The 20,490-nt window shown below is 54.0% G+C and overlaps 1 protein-coding gene and 1 non-coding gene across 3 annotated transcripts in view; one reads left to right on the forward strand and one right to left on the reverse strand.

The window, feature by feature from the left end:
- Positions 1–1,485: 1,485 nt before the first annotated feature.
- On the reverse strand, positions 1,486–1,576 carry LOC137483941 (small nucleolar RNA SNORD60). The gene has a single exon (XR_011004682.1). It is a non-coding gene; the product is annotated as a small nucleolar RNA SNORD60 (small nucleolar RNA).
- A 375-nt stretch (positions 1,577–1,951) lies between these two features.
- Positions 1,952–20,490, forward strand: part of TRAF7 (TNF receptor associated factor 7) — a 29,929-nt gene continuing 11,390 nt past the window's right edge. The window contains exons 1-6 of one of the 2 annotated variants that reach the window (XM_068207316.1): positions 1,952–2,104; positions 12,254–12,372; positions 12,576–12,633; positions 13,677–13,768; positions 17,839–17,955; positions 19,186–19,278. In XM_068207316.1, coding sequence (XP_068063417.1) covers positions 12,292–12,372; positions 12,576–12,633; positions 13,677–13,768; positions 17,839–17,955; positions 19,186–19,278 — 441 coding nt within the window. In that variant the 5' untranslated portion in view covers positions 1,952–2,104; positions 12,254–12,291. Of the gene's footprint in view, positions 2,105–12,253; positions 12,373–12,575; positions 12,634–13,676; positions 13,769–17,331; positions 17,585–17,838; positions 17,956–19,185; positions 19,279–20,490 lie in introns of those variants that run through there. The other variant, XM_068207317.1, reaches the window with a different exon arrangement.

Raw genomic sequence — 20,490 nt, forward strand, 5'->3', positions numbered from 1 at the left:
GAGTTATTCGTTATTACGCTGCTCAGCTCAGCGTTCATCATTCGAGTTATTCATTATTACGCTGCTCAGCTCAGCGCTCATCATTCGAGTTATTCGTTATTACGCTGCTCAGCTCAGCGTTCATCATTCGAGTTATTCGTTATTACGCTGCTCAGCTCAGCGTTCATCATTCGAGTTATTCGTTATTACGCTGCTCAGCATTCATCATTCAAGTTATTCATTATTACGCTGCTCAGCTCAGCGCTCCTCATTCGAGTTATTCATTATTACGCTGCTCAGCTCAGCGCTCATCATTCGAGTTATTCATTATTACGCTGCTCAGCATTCATCATTCGAGTTATCCGTTATTACGCTGCTCAGCGTTCATCATTCGAGTTATTCGTTATTACGCTGCTCAGCTCAGCGCTCCTCATTCGAGTTAACTGCTCGGTGCGCCCAGCCATGTGCGAGGACTCGGCCTCACCTGCAACATTCCATTTTTGCTGGCTCTTGTTTACAGCTTTTGGTTCATTCCTGTTAATAAATTTTTTTAATACTCTCCATGGCTACCAGCAGCGTTTTGATTGTCTAAACACACAGCACTGTCAGTCGTTCAAATATTTTAGCTCAGCCTGGAAACCGTCTGGATCTACGCAGCAGAACCAGGGTATGACACAGTTTGAACGGGACACTGGGAGAATTTCTCCCCAAAAAGGGCTGTCCAGCCCTGGCACAGCTGCCAGGGACAGTGCTGTAGTCGCCATCCAACCGAAGTGACTCCCAGTATTCCAACAAAGGGAGTGGGGCTGAGCAAAGTGCAGCGAATTTAATGCACTCCAGTTCCACTGGGTACCCACACAACATTTCCAGTCAGTCAGTGGACATATATATCACCCATAGAAATGCCGATAAACAGAAGGAAAACACACATTTTTCAAAACTTTATTCACCTGCAAGCTACAAAATTTGCTTTATACAGAAGCCAAAGTAGAAATACGATAGCAAAGCATTTACGAATAAGGCTGGTCTTGAGTCTTGGAAAGCACTACAGGGGTAACTTGTCTTCCACAGAGCTAAACAGAAAAAAAAATTTAAATTCTGCATCTACGCACTGCAGCACTCGAGTTAGGAGTGTAAATCCCTTCACTTACTCACAGTACTGCACCCACCACCTTGCCAGGATATTCCCCTTGAACTAACCCATGAGGGAGACTACAAGTCGGTGAATCCTTTCCTCCAGCCCATTCCGCAGCTGCTTCTTTGTGCTTCAAGAACCGCCTCGTTGTAGAGCAGGAGCATTTCCCCACGGGGCTCAGCCCCACTTACCGCAAACACCAGAGCAGGGGACACCGCCTTCTACCGGCCCACAACGCCGCCGACTGCCGCGGATCGGGCACGGCGCCTCCGGGACGCCGCCACCGCCGGCTCCCGCTGAGCCCTGAGGGGAGAAGGCAGCGCCTGAGGGGAGGAGTCCGCCCGCCCGCCCAGCCGGGCCGCGGGAACCGCGGGCCTCAGCCGTGGCTGCTCAGCAGGGGCTGCGGCCGCCCGCCGCCCTCAGACGAGGTGTCAGAAAGGTAAATGTGGATCATCACCGGCCCGCCCTCGGTAATATCCCCGGTACCGGCCCCGCTCCCGCCAGTCCCGTGCCGCACCCCACCTCACCTCAGGCGGGAAAGGACGCGCGCCTTCCACGCTACGTCTTTTATGGCCACTGCGACGCCACTATTGGTCAGGCTGCAGTGGGCACAGCCAATCGCCAGCGGTTGGCGTGACCACCGCCCCATCTCTCCCAGCGCTGATTGGTCGCCGTTCTGCTCCCCGCCAATGGCGACGCGCAGCGCAGCGTGGCCCGAGGCGGCAGTTACCGCCTTCTGATTGGTCACTGCAGGAGGCCGGCCAGAACCAGTAGCTACAGTGCTTGTAGCTTGGAGTGACTGTCAGCGGGCGCTGGTGGGAGTTGTAGTCCAGGCGGCTGGGCGGCGCGGGCAGGAAGCGGCGCACGGGACTACAAGTCCCGAGGAGCGCTGGGCGCGGCACTTCCGGGCCGGGCGGCGGAGGGGAGCAGGCCCGGGCGCGATGTGCCGGGACCGGGCACCGGCGCTGCGGCCGCCGCCGCCGCTGGGAGGTACGGGCGGGCCGGGGGGAGCCGGGCGGGCCGCGCCGGGCGGCTCCGTGAGGGGAGGGGCCGGCCGGGCCGGGGGCGCTGGGCCGCGGGCCGGGGAGGTGCCGGCGGAGGCTCCCCGTGCCCGCCGCCCGCTGTGTCCGGGGCTGCCAGCGGCTCCGCTGGGGCGCTCAGAGCAGCCCGAGCATCATCTGCGCTGTTCCGTCCCCCGTGAATGCCGCCCAGGCCTCGCTCACCGCCCCCGGTGTGTTCGCTGGGTCTCGTCGCGGACTCCGCTTAGCTTTGGCTTTTTCTGCTCAGTTTTGTCGTTTTCTGCGCCGTTCCTTGTCCGACCGCAGCACGTGTTGCTGCTGGTTCTTTCCTGCCCTCCCAGGAACCTCATTTCCCTGGGCCTCGGGTTCACAGTGTACAAAACGGGGGCTGTCCGGGCACAGATGTCCGGACAAAACGTGCCGTAGCTGCCGCAGAAGCGCAGGTCTGGATCGGGGCTGTGAATGTGGGTTGTGGATTGTGCCGTCCTCTTCTCGCCTCACACCAGCCCAGGGGCTCTGTCCCCTGCCGCTGCACCGCTGTCCCGGTGACAGACGCTGCCAAACGGTGGGGTCCCTGGGGGGTGCGCTGGGAAGGGCAGCGGCGAGGATTTCCCTGGGGTCCGGGGAGGATTTCCTCTGGGGTCCGGGGGGGATTTCCCCTGGGGTCCGGGGAGGATTTCCCCTGGGGTCCGGGGAGGATTTCCCTTTGGGGTCCGGGGAGGATTTCCCCTGGGGTCCGGGGGGGATTTCCCCTGGGGTCCGGCGAGGATTTCCCCTGGGGTCCGGGGGGGATTTCCCTTTGGGGTCCAGCGAGGATTTCCCCTGGGGTCCGGCGAGGATTTCCCTTTGGGGTCCGGCGAGGATTTCCCTTTGGGGTCCGGGGGGGATTTCCCCTGGGGTCCGGGGGGGATTTCCCCTGGGGTCCGGGGAGGATTTCCCCTGGGGTCCGGGGAGGATTTCCCGTGGGGTCCGGGGAGGATTTCCCCTGGGGTCCGGGGGGGATTTCCCCTGGGGTCCGGGGAGGATTTCCCCTGGGGTCCGGGGAGGATTTCCCGTGGGGTCCGGGGGGGATTTCCCCTGGGGTCCGGGGAGGATTTCCCCTGGGGTCCGGGGAGGATTTCCCGTGGGGTCCGGGGAGGATTTCCCCTGGGGTCCGGGGGGGATTTCCCCTGGGGTCCGGCGAGGATTTCCCCTGGGGTCCGGGGGGGATTTCCCTTTGGGGTCCAGCGAGGATTTCCCCTGGGGTCCGGCGAGGATTTCCCTTTGGGGTCCGGCGAGGATTTCCCTTTGGGGTCCGGGGGGGATTTCCCCTGGGGTCCGGGGGGGATTTCCCGTGGGGTCCAGCGAGGATTTCCCGTGGGGTCCGGCGAGGATTTCCCGTGGGGTCCGCTCCCTTTGGGGCTCTGCTGGGGTCAGGGACAGCGGCAGGGCCGGTGGGTGTGCAGGAGTGGGTTTGGCGAGTCCACACCGCGCCAGGTCCGGGCTGCGGTCGCTGCCAGGGTGTAGCTGTGTTAAGAACTGTGACCCAGCAGTTGTCTTTCCCACTTTGGCAGCGTTGCTCTGCCTTTGTTTCAATCCCAGCAGTGTAATTCTGCCTCCCTGTGCGTTTTCCCCCCAGCGATGTGTTTCCAGGCTGCACTGAGCACTCGGGTTCCTCTTAAGACAGCTGCAGCATTTTGGCCTCGAGCGTTTGGCTGCTCCTTCCAGCCACAGCGAGGGTGGTGGGGCTTGCAGGAGAGGGTTTGGGGGTGAAGGATGGTTCCAGAAAGCCCTTGATGAGTGAAAGTAGCGTGAGATCACAGAATCCCAGAATTGTCTAGGTTGGAAAAGACCTCCAAAACCACGGAGTCCTCCCTGTGCCTGATCCCAGCCCAGAGCTCTGAGTGCCATGTCCAGGCATTCCTTGGACATCTCCAGGGATGGAGACTCCAAACCTCTTTGGGCAGCCCCTTCCAATTCCTGGCAACCCCTTCCATGAAGAAATCCCTCCTGATGTGCAACCTGCACCTCTCCTGGCAAGGGAAATTCCTAAAATCATGCAGGAAGCTGCAGGAGCGGGTCCTGTCTGCTGGATTCCCTCCAGGCCCTGGGGTCCCCTGTCTGGAGCAGGGGAGGGACAGGCTGAAGCTCCAGCACTGGGCTTGGTTTGTGTGCAGGTGACACTGCCTGCAGTCAACACCAGCTGGTGGTGGAGAGCTTGTGAGAAACCCCACAAAACTCAGGGGACAGAGAGGTTGCAGATGAGCTAAAACCTAAAACACCTGACCCAGCAGGACATTTCTTACACTCTTTAGGTGTCAGTCAGTGCAGGAAGGACATAAAACACGAACAGAAGCTCAGCCTTACTGACAGGACGTGGCACCTCCACCTGAGGCAGGGAAAGTTTTACCCCCTGGAAATGGGAAAACCCGAGCCACAGTGGTGTTTCCAGGCAGGGGATGTGGTACCTTCACTGCTAACACTCACACAGGGGTTTTCATATTGATCGGGCTCAAGGAAGGAAAAAAAAACCCCAATCCATGGTTGTGGGGTGGTTTGGTTCCCTGACCCGGGGGATCCCAGGGTGAGCCCTCCTGTGGCAGCACAGCCCCTGGTGGCCTAGAGCCGTGTGTGAACACCACATGGAAGTTTGTGTCCCCTGCCTGAAGTCAGCCCTTCCCTTCCCTTCCCTGGGCTCCACAAGCCCGAGGAGCTGCCGGAGCCTCAGGGAGCCCTGCAGGCTCTGGATGGTTGCAGAGCAGCGTGTGCTGGTGCCAGCTCTGCCCTGCACCTGGGGCTGCTCCTGGGCACTTTGCAGCCTCAGTGGGGTTCAGCCATCGGTCACCCCGAGGGCTGAGCCTTCCCCTGCTCCCAGGGACCTTCCAAGCCCTGCTGGCCCTGTGTGTGGGATTTCCTGGAGCGTGACTGTGCCTTTCTCACGGGTTATCCCAGCCAAGCCCAGGTGTGGCAGGAGGAGGGCACTGGAGAGAAAATCCTTCCTGGGTTCCAGTACTCGGATCACGGGGCCGTGTTCAGTCGGTTGGAGCTCTTCCCTCCCGGTTTTTATTGCCTTTGCCATGGGCATGGTGAGGCACACACCAGCACGTCCCTGTGCCCGTGGGTTGGCTCAGGGGGTGTAGGGACAGCTGGGACAAGGAGCGAGGCAGCTGGTTGCTCACACGGGTACGTGGCACCCCTCCTTGAGCTCAGCAAGTCCCCCAGGAGCCTAAAGGCAGCAGCACCCCAAATTACCCATTCAGGCTGCTCCTGCTCTGCCTTGAGCACAGCCTTGGAGCTTCAGAGCCGCCTTTGAACGAGGTGTCCTGGGGGCTGGAGCGGGGCAGTGCCTGCTCCTGGGACAGCCCCGGCTCCACCACCGGGAGGGGTGTCCTGGCAGTGGAAGTGCCCCACCACCACCAGTGTCTGTGTTTCGGCCGAGTCCTGCTCCCCAGCTCTGCCTTTTTGGGTGACTGGATTTCCCTGGATTGTCTCTCCAGGCAAAGAGCGCCTTGCTGTTTGTTATGCAGAATTCTGAATAGTTTGGGAACTATAAAAGAGGGTGAGAAACTCACGCTCCCCTTAAAGCAAGCGAAGGACTTTTCTGTCTCCGGAGCTGTCTCTGATCGGGGGAATAAATCCTTGTGTGCTGGGAGAGGGTTGTTTTTCCTGCACTGAACTGAACCCGGAGCAGCCGGGGCAAAGCTGGGCGGCAGCGTGGAGATTGGCTGAGCTGTGGGATTTTCCAGCTGGATTTACATATCGCCCACTGCTCCGCATGCCTTTGTGTTTACATCACTGGGGAGCGATCCACACACGCACGCACGGAGCGGAGGAGGCACTTTGGCCGAGGAGAAGCCTGTCCCCAGCTCAGGAGCTGGGCATGGTGGTGGCATCTTGCCGGGCTCCGCCGCTCCAGGATGGCCCGGGGTGAGTTTGCTCCAAGGAGAAGTGTTTGCTCCGGGTGCTGGGTGTCAGGCTGTCGGCAGCAGTCCCGGGGAAGCTGCTCCCCTTCAGCAGTGAGGGAGGAACTGTTCTCATCCCTCCCTGGGGAGCAGGAGGTACCCGGAGTCCTGCAGCGGTTTGGAAGGGGCTACCTGTGGCCCCTCCAGCAGCTGCAGCTGTGTTACGCTGACTTTCTGGTCCTTCCGAGTGACCTTTGCAAGGGCATGGAGTGCTTGATTGCAGCAACCCAGCAAGTGTGTCCTGAGGTTGGTCTGGTGCTTCAGAAGTGGGAAATCCTCGATATTCCTTAGGCAGAGCTGTGAGCACAGAAGCCAAGTTTGTAAGGAGGGGCCATGTCCCCTGGAATTCTGAGTCACCCTGGGGGAGAGTTTCATCTGTGGTGCTTGGGGTTGTGGCACACTCAGTGGTGCTTCTCTCTCAAAGCTGTCAGTAGATTTGCCATGGTGGAAGTGTCCACATCTCCTGATTTCTTTTGGAATCAAGGATTTGGTGTTGTTTCTCCCAGGATCACTAATTTGACTGATGAGTGTTGGTGTCTACAGGTGCCTCCTGCTTGTTCTCAGGGGCAAAGCCCGAGGGAACTGTACAAAAAAAGAGCAGGTGACTGGAATTTGCTGGATTTTTTTTTCTCTGAAGGAGATGATGCATTTCAGCTGGATCTTTGGAGTGTTCTAGTTGCATCCAGAGGGCAGAGAAGCACGTGTGTCAGGAGGTGTCAAAGCTTTGGAGGATGTTGGGGGGAACAGGGGGTGGAAGTGCTACTTTGTGCTTTTTGAGTCATGGTTATGGGCTCAGGTTTGCTATGACTTTAATCTGGAAGAATCCCATCGTGTGGTGGGGTGGTTACAGCTTTCCAGAGGATGCAGTGCAGCCAGCCATAAGGCAAAGCAGCTGGAAAAGGCCTCAGCCATGGCACAGGAATTGGGGAATGAAGGAGAGAGGAGCTTTGATTGCTTTGGCTCTAGCAGGACTCCAGGAGAGCAGAATCCAGGTGAGACAGACATTGCTCTGGCTTCCTTGGAAGAACAGAAGCCAAATTCCTCCATCCCCCAGTCTTTGCTGCTGCCCTGCCATGTCTTCAGGGGTTTTCAGTTGAGCTGCAAGCCCCTCTCTGTGTCAGATTTGCAGCAGGGAGACCAAGAGCAGAGCTGAGCCAGCCCACAGGACCCTGTGGGGTCTTGGCAGCCTTTTGTTCTGCCAGACAGGTCTGAGGAGCACCAGTGAGCACCAGTTGTGGTGTGAGTGGTGAGGGTGACTGTTCTCAGCTTCTGAAGCCTGGTATCCTCCATCAGGGTCTGCCTTGCAGAGTTCCCTCCCGAGGAACTGCAGCAGCACTGAGATTTGTGCCTTGGAGGGGGAGGACGTTGTTGGTTTCAGGGCTTGGCTGGCGTTTTGTTCTTTTTGCTTCACCAAATCCACAATTTAGCAATGTGATGTTCTCGGGAGGGGTCTGTTCTTTGAGGGAGCATGTGGAAGAGCACAAGCTGTGAGAGGCACAGCACACAGCTGTGCAGTGGCAGGGCCAACTTTTAAAGCACCTTTTGATTAAGGTCCTTGTGTGGCAGAGCTGTGGATGTGCCTGTTCCTGCCCAGCTGTGACTGAGGAGCTGCTGAGCCCACACAGGACAATTTCGGTTGCAGGGTCAGAACTGGGCTGCATAACAAAAATGGTTTTGTATGTGGATCCTCCCAGGTTACCTGAAATGGAAATAAAACTTCAAATGTAGCTTTGTGCATGGAACAGCACTGAATATTGGCATCTGTTCTGACTTCTAATTTAATTTTATTTTTCTGGGAAAATTAAGGTGCTTCATTTCACCAGAGCAACCCCTTTTGATCCAGCTATGGGAACATTTGAAAGGTACAGCTTCAGGTTTTAACATGAAGTATTGCAAATATTCTTCTGTCCCAAGGCTTCATTGTCCTTTAGGAAAAGCACCATATGAAATGCTTTTCCTTTCTGAACTCCATTTGTTCAAAGGCATGGCAGTGTTCAAACAGCTGTTGAATGTGCTCTCTCAGTCCTGCAGTCAGTGCAAGCCCCGGTAAAAGTAGCAGCAATTAAAAATATCCCTTTTATTTTTATTGATGACGGCTCAGTACAATTATGGTCTCACTGTAAGGCACTCAGGAAAGCTGGTGTGACTTATAAGAAAAACTTATAAACAGTAAATAGACTGTTCCAGAGATTCATCAGGTGGAGGTGCCACGTCCTGTCAGTAAGGCTGAGCTTCTGTTTGTGTTTTATGTCCTTCCTGCTCTGACTGACACCTAAAGAGTGTAAGAAATGTCCTGCTGGGTCAGGTGTTTTAGATTCTAGCTCGTCTGCAACCTCTTTGTCTCCTTGGTTTTGTGGGGTTTCTCACAAGCTCTCCACCACCGGCTGGTATTGAGGGCTGGGAAGAGCTGCGTGCCACCTGCAGAGGTGGTGATTTCTCTGCTGGCTTTTATTGCCCATCTTCGGCTGGGGGCTGCACCAGGCTGACTCGGCAGTGGTGCTGGGAGCCCTGGCCTGGTGTTCCCTGGGCTGAGGAGTGACCAGTGGGCTCCACTGTCTGCCTCTCGTCCGGTGTCCGCTGCGAGGTGTCCATCAAGAGGAGTCTGTCTCGGGGATCTGCTGCAGCTCTGCATTCCACACCCCGTGCTGCACAGGTCAGACCAGATGCTGCCAGTCCTCTCACCCTGACGAGGTACACCTGAGGTGCTGCTGGTCCCAGAGTAGTTAATTACCCCACAAACACCCTGTGCCCTTGGCACCTGTGTGTGCTGCCCTTGTCCCAGGCAGCTGTCGGTGCTTTTGTGGGAGTATTTCCCTGGGGGTGTGCCAGTACTCTCCAGGATGTGTGACCCTTCTTGTTGTAAGAGGAACAGAAGCTCGTGTCTTACGCCATAAATACCCAAGCAGTGAGATAAGGAAGTTCATGTCAGCCCGAGCAGGATAGCCCTGCCTGCCTCTCCCACTGGCAGCCACTCCTGCTGTGGGACAATTTGCCAGCCCAGCAGTTTCCTTGGGGGTGAGTAACCTCCACGAGAGCTTCAGTGGGCAGAGAGGGGGAATTAGCCAGGCCACTGGTCCTGGTTCTCCTCCCAGCTCTGAGGTGATCTGTGCCTGATCCTGTTGGATCTCCCCTCAGCAGTGGGGAGAGGGAGCGCTGCTTCCCTCTGCAGCTGCTGCTGGTTGGGTTTTTTCTTGCCTGAATTACTAAAGTAGGATTTTAAGGCTTTTCTTCTCATTGAGTCTCAAAAGCCTCGAGCTGATCCCTGTGATGTGCAAATGCTGAAACCTATCCCTGCCCCCTCCCTCACATCTGGTTATGATCAGCTGTGGGATTTACTGAATTTTGGGTCCCCACAGCTTCCTTTTTCCAGGGGCGATTCTCCCCCCCCCTTTGTTTACTGTAAAAAACACTGATGTTGCGTGTTAAAAAAATTAAGTCCAGGCAAGGAGAATGTGGATCACAGGCTGGGTTCCCAGCACCAGCCACCCAAGAGAGACACTCATCCTCCAGGCCTGGGAGCTCAGGACAGTGTGGCTGGCAGGGTTCAGATGCCAAGCAAAGGTGCAGAGATCTGGCAGAGATTTTTGCAAGTGCTGTAGGAAGTTGGTATTAATGCTGGCACCATCAGCTCTTTTCTGCCTCCCTTTAAATTCTTTGATATCAGTTGGAAAAGGTTCTCGGATGGAACGGAAGGTGTGAGGAGCTTGTCAGACAGTGCTCTGAGGAGGCATCTGCTCTGCAGAAATGCTCCTGTCTGTGGTGGGTGCAGAGGTTTGGGCTGCAGTCAGATATTGCTGTGGCAGCCTGGCTGATATTCTGCTGGCCACTTTTTTCCATTGCTCACATTCCTCTGGTCTCTGCTTGCAGCAGGCACCAGCAGGCTCCCTGCTGCTGCAGGTACCTTGCTCAGCCAAGCTGCAGGCACAGTCAAGCTTACAAGCAGTGGGTGGCAAATCCCTGTATTCCACATTCCCTTCCCCACTTTGGGTTTATTGGAGTTTCCAGGCAGGGATTGAAGGGTCATTGCAGTGGCTCGAGTGGCTGCAGTCACTGTTTGTGGCACACCTGCTCCAGCCTTTAATGATATCACAGAACTCCTCGGGCTGTCAGTTTACCCCCATTTTTGTTTTCCCTGTCTCTGAGTGTTTCCCATTGCTTGAGTCTCCATCTGTTCCATCTGAAGGTGATGCATACCCTGAAAATGAGAGGGAACAAAGCTCTGCCTGAGTCTCCAGACAGCCCACGATCCTCCATCAGGGTGGGTTTCCTCTCTTCCCATCTGGCAATGACTGTTTGCCCCAAACCCCAAGAGGAATATTTGATATGCAAGGTTCCCTTAACTTCAGCTGACATGGCTGATGAAGTGGGAGCAAATGCCTGCTCCTGCCTTGGAGCAGTGCAGGATAAAGGGCGTGTGGGTAGGTGTTGCATGGATTCGTATCCCTGGAAATTTGAATATTTCTCTTTTTCCAGCCAGTTATGGGAGGAGCAGAGTGCTGAATCCCTTTTCCAGAGGAGAGTGGTGAGCCTGGGTGTACTGCTAGATGTAGGGAACCTGTGGAGAGGGGAATTTTAGGGATATACATGTTACTGGACATGAGATAATGCAGCCTTGAGACGGGAAATCCCAGGAAATGCGGCAGTTCGTGGAAGTACTTTCTTTGCTTAATTTATGAGCACTGCATCATCTGGAGACCCCAGCTGGAGACATCTCATGTTCAGCCTTTGTAGTTGAAGAGGGGAATCATCAGGCTTGTGCACAAGGGGGGAATTTTTGCTGGGAGGAAGCCGAGAGCTCCAGTGGCTCATCCAAGGCTGCCAGAGGGAGAGAGGCTGAGTCAGTGGGGCTCAGATCTCCTGGGGAAAGTGGCCCAAACCCTTTGTCTGCCCTCTGCCACCTCCCACCCTCCCTCTGCTCTCTGTGCCCTCAGGAGCACAGGCAGGAATAAAAGGATCCAGTGGCCAAAGCCAAACCTGTGGCTTGCTGGAGCCCAGCTGTAAACTGTGCAGGTCTCCCTGATGCTGCAGCACAACTCTGCTTCATTCCTGCTGCTTTTGAGACAGCTCCAGACTCTGTGCTCAGCATCTCCTCGGGGATCTGGCATTTGCAAGGAGCCAGGACAGTGCTGTCACGTGTGTGGAAAGCATTTTCCAGATCCCTGGTTTTCAGATGGTTTTGGGTTTGGTTTCGGGGTTTCCGTTTGTTTGGTTTTTCTTTGGAATTTTGGTTTTTTTATAATTTTTGAGCATAGTTGTTTCTGAGAGTTTAGACCTGAGCAGCGATCCCCTGCTCAGGATTCTGCTGCTCCTGGCTGCCTGCCAGCCGTTGGATCCAGAGCTGCAGGGAGCACTGGAAGTGCTGTGTCAGGCCCTGGGCAGAGCCTTGGCCGAGGACAGCCCCAGTGTCACCTTTGCAGCATTGTTCAAAATGCGTGTGCAGGGTGTGCCCAGCCCTGTGTGCCAGGGCTCTCCAGGGAGGTGGGAATCCCTGCACAAATCCCAGGTCACAGCTGTGTGCTGGGATCCCGTCTCTCTGTGAGCCTCAGTTTCCCGTTCTGTAAAGTGGAGAAATCACAGTGGTGTTTTTATAAAGAGCTTGGAGATTCAGGACTTGTCACTCCCAGGTAAGAGAAAACCAATTGCTAGAAACACCTGAGACACTTCACCTCCCCAGTGCCAGGCTGAGCTTTGTCCTCTCTGAGGGAAACTCCTGCCTGAGCCAGGAGCACCTCTGTGTGATGGCAGAGGAACTGCAGCTCCTTCCTGAGCGTGTCCTGGCTCTGAAGGAGACTGAGAGCATCTTGGCAGATTTGCTGGGACAGCAGCATAATTGTGCCCTGAAGCAGTATCAGGTTTCAGCAGAGGTTAAAGAAAGCAAATTCCATGTGTTGCTGCAGATTATTGTTGTGGAATTCTTGACTTTGCAAACTTAGTGAACCGGTGGAGGGAGATAAATGAGACTCTTATTAAAAGATAATCATATACTTAAAAAATGCTGAACACTCGCCCAGGAACGATTTGAAGGAATCTGACTTTGTCCTCGCCTCTTGCTTCTGAAAATCCAGGTTTATTTGAGTTCAGGTAAACATTTGGGCTTTGTGCTGCAGGAGAGTGTTCTCTGAGCCCAGGGAAATAGCCACAAGGAGCCTAACTCCCTTTGTGTCCTTCTTCTCCCACAGAGCAAGCTTCCCATGACTAACAGATGCTGGCCTAGATTATGAGCTCAAACAAGAACGGTCGCTACAATCGTTTCCCCAGTGGCACAACAAACATCACTACTTCTGAGAACACTAACGGGGTAAGGCCACTGCTGCTGGCACAGGCAGGGGGCAGGGCTGCTTCCTGGGGTCTCATCCTTTCTTTTGAAACAGGCCATTTTCTTGCCACTTAAAATCTCACTATTCACAGATGGAAGCTGGGAATGTGTATGCAGTATTTCGCCAGCTCTGGCAAAGTCTTAAAGCTTTAAATGCCCTGACATTAATTTTTTCGATATTTCAGACAAGAATGGAAACAACTTTTGGACCAGCCTTCTCTGCTGTGACCACCATCACAAAGGGTGGGTATGTCATGTGTACTGTGTGTGATCCCAGCGTGGTCGTTGTCCCTTTACAGATCAAAAAGCTGTTGGGAGAATCTCTCTGGTCATTAACCAGGTGTTGAGGGGCTGGTTTGGTGTTCTGCAGCCCAAGTGTCCTGACAGGATGGAAATGAGCAGGCACAGGAATTTTCTCTCCTCAGGCAGACTGAGCAGTACCACTGGGAAGCCCTTGCTGAAAACAGAGTAGTACAACAGGGTTTGATGCTGAGCTCAGCACCAAATCTTATTGATCCCTGTGACAATCATCACCAATGCTGAAAATTTCCATCTTCCTTCTGTGCCTGACTGTGAGTCACTCTGGAGCTTTGGTAAAACCCCGTGGCCATTTTTAGCTCAGACAGGAGGGGATGCAAATGTCCCTGCTCATTTACAATTCCTGTGCCTTGTTCCTCAAAGCTCAGCAGGTGAGGGGAGCCTGAGCCCTGGCACGTGGGGTGAATGTAGGAAGAGGCCTGGTTTGATTTTGGGATACAAATGTCCTTCCTTTAATAGAAACAAAAAGACTTGACACTGGTTTTGGTAAGGATATGAACATCTGCCTGAGAAAAACGTTTGGATTACATTTGTCCTGGACTCTGGATGGTTTTGGACTCCCAAATATTTACATTCAGAGTTTTATACGTATAAGAGTCAGCTACATGATCTCTATACAAATATTTAATATTTAATTTAGCATGGCTCCCCTGTTCCTCAGGGATATCCAGACCTCCCTGGATCCAGGCAATTTTTACCAGTGACTGAGATACGTGGGAGTATAAAGTTTCCTTTTAATAATATTTTTAAGCTGTGGATCTGACAGGATATTACCTGTGCTCTTTTCTGGGCAAGCTCTCAGAGATCAGGGTTGTTCTACGGGTGCTGCTAAGTCCAGTCATGAACCAGCACTGGAGAATCCCTGGTCTTTTCTAAGGAACACTTACAGCTAGAGAGGCTGTCCCATAGCTTGGCAATGTTTGTGAGCAGCCTAAATGCTTGTTTTTCTTTTTGAATCCCCTGTAAAGCTGACGGGACCAATACTTTCAAGCAGCACCGTCGGACCCCGTCCTCCTCCAGCACCCTCACCTACTCCCCACGGGATGAGGATGATGGCATGGTAGGTGTTGTCAGGACCCTCCTGACTGCCTTAGCAGATCAGAAGTGAAATGAGAGGTGTCTGGAGCTCCTCTGGACTCCTCTGCCTCCCTCAGCATTCTCTGTGTAACGTGTGCCCCAGAGGCAGGACCAGCCTCAGCATTGCTGGTGCCGTGGGGAAGCAGCTCATGCTCACCTGGGCCTTCAGGCTGGAGCTGCTGCTGCTGCTTTTCACCCTGCTTGAGACTGTTATGTGGGTCCAAAGCCTGGGAAGTACAAATGCCAGAGACTCCTTGGGAGGGAGTACCTGGCTCCTGGGACAGCAGGGAGCTCGGGAGGAAACAGCCCCTGCCAGGGATGTCTGGGCTGAGACGGGCCAGGCACTCTCCGTGTTGGATGGATCCCAGCTGGCTCTGCTGGCCGTAGAATCCATTCCTATTCCCACCTCCAGATGGGGCCTCTGACCACAGGGAGCGGGTTTGAAACCTGCAGACTGGGATGTTGGACACTACAGGCTGTGCTGGGCTTCCCACACAAACCATTCCCGGGTCTCCCAGTGTCTTGGTGGTAAAGCAGTTCCCAGTTTTGTATCCAGCTTTCTCACTCAATTCTAAGTTCTTTTTGGGTAATTTAGTGATTCAACAGTCTTCAGGGTTAGCTGCTTGGAGAGAAATTAAATTAGCTACATCAGTTAAATCAAGAACAGCAACAGCAAAGCAAACGTTGATGAAAGGATGGACAGCTCTGAGGCTGGACCTTCTCTTGTCCCTGGTGCTCCAGCCACATCTCACAGCCACAAGCTCTGTTCAGATCTAAGCATGTTAGTAACAAACTTCAAATTAAGTATTTGTAGACACAGTCAGGTTAAAAGACCCAATTTCCAAGCCAGGCATAAATGGATCATTGCTGCTGGAGTTAGACTGGGGTCAGCAACAGTGTGGAGCTGCAGCACTTCTTAAAATAAATTTGACACCAGATTGCAAAGAATTTTATTGTCAGCATCCTATAAAGTTCCTTCTGTTGCTCAGAGGTCTTGCTGTGTTTTATGTGAGCCCGTGGGGGTTTTGTTTGTTGTTGGTCTTTTTTCTAACAAGTCCTTTGAAAATTTGCCTGGTGTCCTTGGCAAGTGCAGCTCTCCAGCCCACCACTGACCCCATGAGCTGGGCCGGTGTTCAGGCCACCCCTGGCTGTCAGCACAGACCCTCTGGGCTGAATGCTGGGCTCACAGTGTCCTTTTCACAAGCTGGGCAGTTCTCACAGGGCAGAGGGGAGGATTTTTCCAGAGGAGGGGATGCTGTGAATATTTCATTTAGCCAGGTCTGATAAAGAAACTCCCTGACTCCTTTGGAAACTCCACTGGCACGAACTGGGGCGTGCAGCCAAGAATGGGGGAGATCTCTGCTGGGAGCCAGCTTCAATCCTCTTGGGCAGTCTCAGCCCACTTCCCCTGGAGTGATAAATATTCTTTAGCAAAAATAGTGAGAGGATTAATGAGTGGTTCAGGAAGCAGTGTGAGGTGCTGACAAACCGGAACCGCCTTGGTCCTGCTCTGCCTGCTGCTCCAGGCAGACTCCCTAACCCTCTTAGGAGGCTTCATTTGCTTTGTCAAGAAATAATCTGGGATTTCCCTTCCTCATCACTGAGTTTTCCCTCCTCCAGAAGCTGTCAAGGGCTTCTCAGCCATCAGAGCGACAGCTGGAGACCAGTCAGAGCCCTCCTGTGACCTTCACCGCCCCCTTTTCTTTCCTTGTAAAGCTGCTGCTAATGAAACAAAAGCAGAGCAGTGGGCTCTGTGTGCGGGGCAGGGATTGCCGAGTGGCTGGTGTTGTCCTGCCTGGACACAGTGCCACAGGTTCCCACCTTGCTGTGCCTGCATGGAGCTGGAACCAGGGCTGGGCTGCAGCCTCCAGCTGGAGGCTGCTCCAGTCGCTGGGGTGGTGGGAACTGCAGCTAAAGATTGCAGCTGAATATTGGAACAATTGGGTACCATGGATGGAGGCTGCCTGCCTGTCCAAAGTCTGTTGTTCACAGGGAGCTTCACCTCTGAGCCACAGGCTGGGTTGAATTGCCAGCAGAAAACTCTCCATCTTCCATCAGATGTTTGAGTGCTCCATCCTTGGGCTGAAGGTGTGCCTGATGTTTAGTGCAGAAATGAGGTCTCTTGAGTTTTATCCTTGTTTGCTTGGCAAAACTAAGGCTGCAGATACCCAGAGGGTCTGGAGCTGCCAGCACACCCTCTGCCATTCCGTGTTGTCCCCAGAGCCTGGGGGGAGTGAGGAATCCTTCTCAGCCCATCCCCTTCTCTGCTGTGCAGTTAACACCAGCTTTATCCAAACCAGGACGCAGGGAGCTGAGCCCAGAGCCTTACACAAACCTTCTGTGTCTCACACCCCTGCCTCCTGGCAATGCTGCAGTCCCCTTCCCGGTTGGTGATCCTCACTGGATGCTGCTGGTGACAAACCTGCCTCCCTGCTGAGCCTGCCTTTGCTGCCCTCATCCCCCTGTCACCTGCAGAGTGGGAACTGTGCACAGTCATTCTGGTTATTTTAATAATTTCTGCTACTAGTGGAGGAAAATAATAAAATGAATGGATACACATAAATTGGATTTACCTCATTATAACCATTCCTCCTTAAGGTTTATGTATTTAGTCAATAAATATGCTGTCTTTAAAGGAAAGACATTTATGCTTTGGCTTCTAAGCAGATGCAGCATTTCTGAGTTCCTTGGAGCCCGGGATCATAAAAATGAAGCAGCAGAGCAGTGTGAGGAGCCAGCAGGATCCTGGTCTGCTGCTCTCCTGCAGCCCAGCCAGGCTGCACTGGGACTGCAGCGTGCTTTGTCTCTGGGGAGGGGCAGCAGCCTCTGAACCTCATCTGCAGCTTTCATTTCTGCATTTCCTGCTGGCCCCACTGCCCTCCGGCATTGCCTTTCTCTGGCCTTGGCTCTGATGTCACCCACTTTCACCCCGGGCAGGCACACAGAATGCAGCTCCCGAGGCTCAGATGGAACATGAGGAAAGGTGTTTTTCCCACGAGGTGCAGGACAGGAACTCAGCAGAGTCTGGTCCGTGCAGCTTTCCCTGTTCCCTGAGCAGTGCCAGGCCTGGCCTGGGCCAGGGAAAGTCCCTTTTCCAGTGGGCAGCCAGGGATCTCCAGAGCTCCTTCCAGCCAACACTCCTCAGGGCTGGAGACTGACAGAGGCCTTGCAGAGTGTGACACGTGCAGATGCTCATCCATCATGCCTTGCCTGGAGTGTCTGAAGCTTCTGGCTTCATTCTTCCATTTCTTTGTCCAAGCATCCATTCTGCTCATAGAAGACCTTTATTCCTGCTCTCTGCACCTTTTGCACTCCACCAGCAGCATCTCTTCCACAGTAACCCCACATTACTGCACTGGACCCTCCAATCCAGTCTCCCCATGGTCTGCAGTCTCCAGCGGTGCTTTGACACGGAATGGCACCTTGGCTACGTGCTGGTGGTTGATATTCCACCCTCGGAGACGTGCTGCTGGTTAATGTTCCAGCAGCAGCGTTCCCTCAAAGCCAATCCCAAGGCCGCCGTGGGCAGAGGATCTCTCTGGATTGGCGCACGCCGTGTCCGCTCCGCTCTCCCCTCCTGAGCAGGAAGCGGCAGAGCCGGGCTCACAGAGAATTCAATAGAAGGAAGTCTCCGCACTTACGCAAAGAAATTTGGCAGAAGTTAGATAGCGAGTGCAACAACAAGTGCTGCTGCAGAGATTAGAGACATTGCAGGAGCTGGAGCAGTCTCTGGGGGAGATTTACGGAGCTTTCCACGAAGGATTAATTCTTCCAGACCGTTGCTTTGCGGGTGTGCACGGTAAGTGTGCAGGGAATGCACCTTGGAGAAAGTGATGTGCTTGGAATTTCCATGTCAGCCTGGCTTAGGGAGTTAAACCCGAGTGATTCCTGTCTCTGGGCACGGTGCAGGGAAGGGCACACGGCAGCAGGGCCACTCAGTGCAGCTGGGAGTGGAGCAGCTGAGTGTTGTGGAGGGGGAAAACTGAACTTGAAGGCTCTGTGCCTGGAGTTTGGGAATGATTTGCACTGACCAGAGCTGCTCTGTGTCCGCAGCCTCCGATCAGCACCCCGCGCCGCTCCGACTCCGCTATCTCCGTCCGCTCCTTGCACTCCGAGTCCAACATGTCCTTGCGCTCCACGTTCTCACTCCATGAGGAAGAGGAGGAGCCAGTAGGTATTTGGGATTGTCTGAAGGAGCAGGATTAGGAAGCTCAGTGTCAAAAGAGTAACTTAGTGGACTGTCGTGAGTACACGGAGCTCTCAGGGGCAGATTCTGTGCAGTGCCTGGCTCAGTCTCCTGCTTTTAACTTTGATTCCACCACTGACTTTGCATCCTCGTGTGCCATTTCCCTGCCTGGAATGCAAGGACAATGGTGAGGCTTTTCTGCTTCCCAGAAAAACTGTAAGTCTGTGCAAAGTCCTGCGTGAGTCCTGCAGCAGAGCAGGGCGGGTTGCAAGGCTCAGGCTGGTGGTCTGGCCCCAGGCAGCAAAAAAATACAATTCCCCATGGATTTGGAGCCCCGTCCCCATTCAGGGCTGCATGGCACCCCACAGACTTGAATGGAAGCCCCAGGAGGGTGCAAGGAATTGTCTGCATGATGGGGGAGGATACTTTTAAACTGAGCTTAGCTTGTGACCCAGTAACCAACCCCAAACTGGTTGAATAATAGGTCAGGCGGCGTTCTGCCGCTGATCTGGGATAAGAGTTTATTTCATATTTGGGAGCCCAGGGGGGCATGTTAGCATTTCTGAGAGCAGCACAGGATGAAGAGACAGAGCGAACTGCAGAGATTGATTGGAAATGCTCTGAAATGTGAGCATGGAGAGCCATGGTGCTCTGGGAGGATGTGTTTGGGGCCCTGTGCTGGCCGTCCTAGTTGGTTAACAAAACTGGAGAGATGGGCCCATTGCAGCAGAAACAATGTTGTTTCTGCTTCCTGAGGAGTAAAGGAGCCCTTCCTTCAGAATGCTTCAGAAACACAAGAGTGCAGGCTGCTTTGAAATTGCTCTTAAGCTCAGGCTTAGCACAATTTTGACAACTCTATGCTCAGGCCAACCAAGGACAAAGTCCCAGCCAGTGCAGCTCATGCAGTTCTGGTGACTGAATCACGGGCAAAGAAGCTGGTCTGTGCAGTTTGCTGTCAGGTGCTGATCCTGCCAGATGCTGGTGGCCCCCAGTTTGTGATGAGCTGAGGGTCTCCAGCCATTCCCAAGTTCATTCTTCCCCTACTGGAACTCAGCAGATCCAGACAGAATTTTATGTTGATGTAGTAAAACCCTCGGTGTGCCCCAGGCTCCCCGAGGCTCACCACTGAGGGATTGTGTTATTCTTTCTGCAGAGCTGCAGGCTCTTGGTTTGGACTAATGCACGCTGTCTGTGTCCCTCTGTGTGCCCTGCAGGAGCCCCTGGTGTTTGCAGAGCAGCCGTCCGTGAAGCTGTGCTGCCAGCTGTGCTGCAGTGTGTTTAAGGATCCCGTCATCACAACCTGTGGGGTAAGGCATGGCTCTCCCAAATACCCTGTGTGAGCCACAGTCAAGCCTGGGCTGTCCCCTCTGTCTCTCCCTGGGGACTGTCAAGCAAAACTAGGGCTTGCTTAAAGTGGGAAGGCTTTTCCCAGGAGAGCTGTACTGTCAGCCACCCCATCCCAGCCATGTTTAGTCTCCTTGCTGTGGCTTCCATGAGGTTGAAAACTCCTTCTGAAGGGCTCTGCAGGAGCTCCTGGGCACCCCAGGAATGGCTGTGCTTTTGTTGTGAAGGAAGTGTTGCTTATAAAGCAAGAATGGCTTGAAGCTTCATTTAGTTAATGCTTGCAAAGGGATTTTAGATCCTTAAATGAAAGGCACGAGGTATTATGAATATTCTTCTGGATTCCATTTTACTGGGATTTAATAGAAGCTGTATATTATTCCTGTGCTACTTGTGAAGAAAGATGGCTTTGAGATGGCTCTAATGCTTCTGATGTGATCTGATTACCAGGATGGGGCTGTAGCAGCAACAGCAGAGCTCAGGATTGTTTATTGCAGTGAGGGTGCTATTCCCCAAAAGTGCTGGAAGCTGCTGCAGTTTGGCTGCACCATTCCAGTAAGCAGCTCTGCCCAGAGACACTGAGATTTACTGGTTAATGTGGAAAAAAGCCCACTGCAGGAAGCAGCCTGGCTTCATCTGCAGTCCTGCTCTGGCAGCTCTGGAGGGAGCTCAGTGCAGCTGTGCCGGGCAGGAAAAGGCCATGGGAGCAGGGCAGCAGATAACAGCTCCAGAGGGGGACTCACAGCCCTGCCAAGAGCTGGCTCTGTGGCCAGGGAACGTGGCTGAGGAGGCTCCAGGGAATGCACGGGGCAGGATCAGGACCAGTGGAATGCTGCAGCCTGTGTGTTCATTAGTGTGTTAGACTGTGTTTGCTACTTTGTCAAGTTAAACTGTCTGAACGGAGAGGGGAGCTATTTAAAGTGCTCAAATTTACAGAGCATTTAATGGGCTTACAAACCAGCTGTTCCATCTGCCTGGCAGCAGCACAGGGCAGCTTCTGCTGCCTTGAGAGGGCTCCAGAGGGAGGGATGTGATGGGCTGACTGGGCAAGGACAGAGAGAGGCCAGGCTTCCCCTTCCACCGAGGGCTTCTCAGGGGAATGGGAGGGATGACATGGGCTACACTGGAGGGTGAAGTAGAGAAACCCTATGCAGATGTGGAGGGAAGGAAAGACTTGG

Source organism: Anomalospiza imberbis, chromosome 16, assembly GCF_031753505.1.
Source record: "Anomalospiza imberbis isolate Cuckoo-Finch-1a 21T00152 chromosome 16, ASM3175350v1, whole genome shotgun sequence".
NCBI lineage: Eukaryota > Metazoa > Chordata > Aves > Passeriformes > Viduidae > Anomalospiza > Anomalospiza imberbis.